The sequence below is a fragment of the Morone saxatilis genome, unplaced genomic scaffold (genome assembly GCF_004916995.1).
Source record: "Morone saxatilis isolate NCDOM2014 unplaced genomic scaffold, NCSU_SB_2.0 Contig17, whole genome shotgun sequence".
NCBI lineage: Eukaryota > Metazoa > Chordata > Actinopteri > Moronidae > Morone > Morone saxatilis.
Window position 1 is genome coordinate 25964408 of NW_023339729.1, and position 4420 is coordinate 25968827.

The 4420-nt window shown below is 45.4% G+C and overlaps 1 protein-coding gene across 1 annotated transcript in view; it reads right to left on the reverse strand.

Moving 5' to 3' along the window:
* The window catches only part of LOC118326970 (protein jagged-1a-like), a 5163-nt gene extending 4594 nt beyond the window's left edge, over window positions 1–569 (reverse strand). The window contains exons 1-2 of the mRNA XM_035660134.1: window positions 562–569; window positions 212–407 (exon numbers count right to left, since the gene is read on the reverse strand). Of these exons, the coding sequence (XP_035516027.1) occupies window positions 212–407; window positions 562–569 (204 nt within the window). The remainder of the gene's footprint in view (window positions 1–211; window positions 408–561) is intronic.
* Window positions 570–4420: the final 3851 nt, after the last annotated feature.

A 4420-nucleotide genomic window follows, 5' to 3' on the forward strand; every position in this document is an offset into this window, starting at 1 on the left:
ATGATACAAACTTAATGTATTCTGACAGACAGTGCTGATTGTTAGCCAACAATAAATGATTGTATTCTGTACAAAGCTAACGATACGATAGCTTTCTATTAGCCAAGAGTGATGTGAGGTAGAGGCATCCAGCGAGCTAACTGTAGCTAAGCCGTTATTGTCTGGCGTATCTTTGCTGGTAACGGTCGTGGTCTGGTGTCGGTCTCTGTACGGTGTTGGTCTGGTGTCGGTCGCTGTCACCGTGTGGGGTCATGTGTCGGTCTCTGTTACGTGGTGGGCTGTGTCGTCGCTGTACTGGTGTGGTCTGGTCCGCGTCGCTGTATACGGTGTGGGTCTGGTTGGTTGCTTCGTGGTGTGGCTGATGCTGATTTGTAAAAGGCGATAGCGAGCTAGTTAGTAGCATGGAGCTAACGGTCCAAATAAAATATAGGAACGTTATTCTAAATATGATTGTATGTTTTAAATGAAGTTTAAATATTGTGTTTTAGTTTATTATATTAAAAATATATTTTATTATCATATTTATGAATTAAAACGTTTTATATGCAGTGTTTGACTCACATTGCCATGGTTACGGGCCTGTTATAGTTCCTCCTCCAGTCGCAGCAGCAGAGAGTCTTTCTCCAGACTGACAGACAACAACAGACAGTTCTCTACAGTTAACATCGTATTTATACATTTCTGATAGAAAGTGATGTTTTAACTGAAGCCAGGCTGTTTAATCCAGGTGTGTTTTTTACCTTTCAAACAGCTGCTCGGATTCTGTCTCACTTCCTGATCCCTGCAGAGGAGGAGAAGAATTAACAGCAGCTGTTACAAACATCTGGATTCCAGTTTGTCACCACTTTTTAAGCAGATGAACTTTGACTGAATCACTCAATCACTGTTATTGTTTCTATATTAGACTAGAGTTAGAGTTAGAGTTTGGTGTTAACAACATAAATGAGGCTAGCGTGTAGCATATCTTACGCTGCGTTCCAGTCGGATATTTCAACTTGGAAACCTCAACAACCCCATTCTCCAAATCCAAGATGGCTGCTCCGTTCGTCTGAGATAAAATGCAGTATAATGTGTTGTTTGTAGGTATTGCTAACAATGGCTAATCTTGGTAGCATTTGATTTTCCGACTTGTTGTACGGGAACTGTGATATAATTCTCAGCTCCAACCTTCATGGTGGCGCTAGAGGGAAAGTCAGAGGATCAATAAAGTTATTACAAATTCATCCTCAGTAGAAGAAGAAAGTCTGAACCACAATCCATCCGACATCTGTCTGGACCGACCAGCGAGCGCCGCCAGCGGCTAAAACTACGGAACCAGTGGAAGAAGTCGGATATAAAATATCAGCAATGAAAGAGGTTGATATTAGTTTGTTATAATCAAGATCAATCAATCAAAGGATGTTAGACATGCTGAAGGTCAGTGTTCAGGTTGTTACCTGGACTGTAACCTGGTTCTCCAGCTGGACCTTGAGCTCCTGCAGCTCCGCCTCTCTGGACACCAGCGCCCCCTGCAGCTCTGAGGAACAAACAGCAGAAGAACCAACACAGTCGAGGAGTTAGCAGGTTGCTGGGTTTCTAGCAGAGGTGGATCCAAGTCCCGAGTCACAAGTCCTGAGTCCTAAAGTTATAATTCTCTCTTCACTAAATGTGAGATTATTTTAACAACAGAACAAATGAAGCAAATAATCTTTGGTATAATTTCTTCCGACTGGCGCTCAGTAACGTAACGTTGGTTCTCCTGCAACCTGATTGGATGGTTCAACAAAGTGGATCTGATGAGATTAATTGATTCAGGTAATGAATTTATTCATGGCACTTTTAAAAAACATACTTTTTAATCTTTGGTGGAAAATATTGAGTATTTTCAAATCAAACTTCCAAGTGAAGTCGCTGCTGTTAAAGTCTGAGTCAAGTTTCACCTCTGCTGCTCCTGTAATTAAACGTGTCGCACTCTTGTTCATGAGTTTCTACAGAACTAGTTTGTATTGTTAAAATTAAGGGGCTGCGTTAGCTACATGCTAACAGAAACACTGACCGCTAACGGCAGCAGCTTCCTGCTGCGATGCTTTCAGCTGTGAACACACTTCCTCCAGTTGCTGGTGCAGAGCGCGCTCAGTGTCTGCGTGGACCAGCTGCACAGACAGAAAACACATCCTGTTAACAGCAGCTCCACTGCCTATTGGAGCAGTTCTAGAGGAATAAATCACTATTTGAAAGAAGTGTTACCCCAAAATTCCACCGGGGGCAGCCGGAATCTGCATGCTGTATTTTACTTTGAAAATTGACCATATTCTCTGTGCAGTTCCTGTGTCTGACATCCTGTCAGTGAGATCTGCTCTGTGCTTACGTATTATCCTGAAAGCAGAGCGGAGAGACGCTTCTGATGAGCGTCCGGTGGAATTTGGGGGTAAGAAACTACAAATGGCCTAATAGACATTTCAGGACAACTGTGCCATCTTGACCTCCAGGCTCTTCCTCTGCTTCTCGACGGACTGCAGAGCGTTGGTACGTTCGGTCAACTCCCAACCCAGACGGACACAGTCCTGCCTGAGACGAGCCAGCTCCGTATTCTGCCTGCAGAGAGGGTTAGGATTAGACCAGATTATAGACTGACAGTAGCTGTACCAGTCCTGCAGACGTGGTCTTGCAACTGTTCTCTGAAGTTCTCCTGGATCAATTTGTTGTTCTGTTCATCCAACAGAAGTCATTGTGCAGTGGCCGCTGCAGCTCATAGTTACTTCCCCCACTAACTAACCCGGCCTGTGCTACCTGCTCTCAGCCTGGCTGGTGGCCTGGTTCAGGGCATCTCGGAGGATCGAGTTCTCCTGCTGCAATCGGGTCAGCTGAGCGTTGGGGCCATTCTCCAGCTGTTCCTGCAGACTCCTGATCTGTTCCAGTTTAACAGTCAGTTAACTAAACACACTACAAACACTGCTCATCTGTCCACCTGCTGACATTAAATTCACCATTGTAACAAGGACAAAGTTCAGATTTCATGTAATTTTAAGGATCAGAACTCACAGATATGACAACCAGGCAACTGACTCGTAATTTCCTCTTGGAGAACTCTGACTTGATTTGGACCTTCCTTCACGGACTGCAGGCTTGAAGTGAGACTTGCTTTAGCAACATTTCAGACTAGATCCAAATCTAGTTTAGATTTGGACCTGTCCTCAAGAACTTCACTCAAACGTCCCAGCAAGAAGTTGATCTGATTTGACATGAGACTTAACAGTTGGCCTTGTAGACCTGTGACTCTACTCGGACCTACCCTTAATAGCCTGACTTAAACTTCCCCTCAGGGCCGTAAGACTTGTCTCAAATGTCCCCTAAGAAGTTGAGACTTTAACGTGGACTCAGAGACTTGCTTTGATAAGATTTGAGACTTGACTGTAATGCTTCGGCCTGCCTCTAAAGAATGTACAAATAGTTCAACAACACCTTTTGGTTGAGCTGCTGGGTATGTTTCAGGTGCTCCAGGTCAGCAGTCCTCATTCTGGCCTGCAGGGTATCAACCTCCTGAACCCGAGCACTCAGCTCCGCCTTCAGTCGGGCCTCCAAAGACGCCATCTTGGATTTCTCTGCACCGAGTTCCTGAAGAAAGAAACACAGCAGGTCCAAAGTTCTGTTCATACTCATTCACTGACGTATCTCAGTGCACCTTCAGAGAAACATTGCATTGTCACCTTGCTGAGCTCTCGAAGGCGACTTTTGACAATGGCGGCGTCTTCCTGCTCGCTGGTCAGCAGCTTGTCTTTCTCCTCCAGCTGTTTCTTCAGAGCGGCCAGTGGATCTCCTCTCTGACAGGCCTGAATGTCACACAAAGACTCAACTTTACCATTTCATGAGATGTATTTATCTCGGAACCGACGGTACTAGCTGCTAACATTAGCATGTTTCAATACTTATTAGCTGTTAGCTGTTGTGGCGGTTTATCTACCAGCTGCCAGGAGTCTTGGCGGACGCCGGCCTTCTGGTTCAGACCTCCATGATGTTTGTGCATCTTGTTGTCGCTGGAAGCGTCATGCTGGACACGGCGGACAGCAGCTCTACGGCAGCAGCTGGGCTGAGTCAATCACTTAAAGAAAAAACCAAACCCTCAATGTCCTGTTTAATCAGTAATCAATAATCGAACCCGGCCGGTACGTCTGAGCTCGTTATTGATAATTGAGTGTAAGTGATGATGTCGTCTTTAGTTTACTCACCTGGATCAGGTTTGTTCTTGGACTTCTTCTTGTTGCTCGAGGTCTCTTTGGGTTCTTCAGTTTTGGCAGCCGGTTCTTTGGTGACGTTCACCGGAGAAACGCCGACCACCGGCGCCACGGCCATGACCAGAAATTCCTTAGCAACCTTTTCCATCACAACAGCTGGCTCCACCTTGGCTGATTTCTTCTTCTTCTTTGGTGAGGGGGCTGGAGCA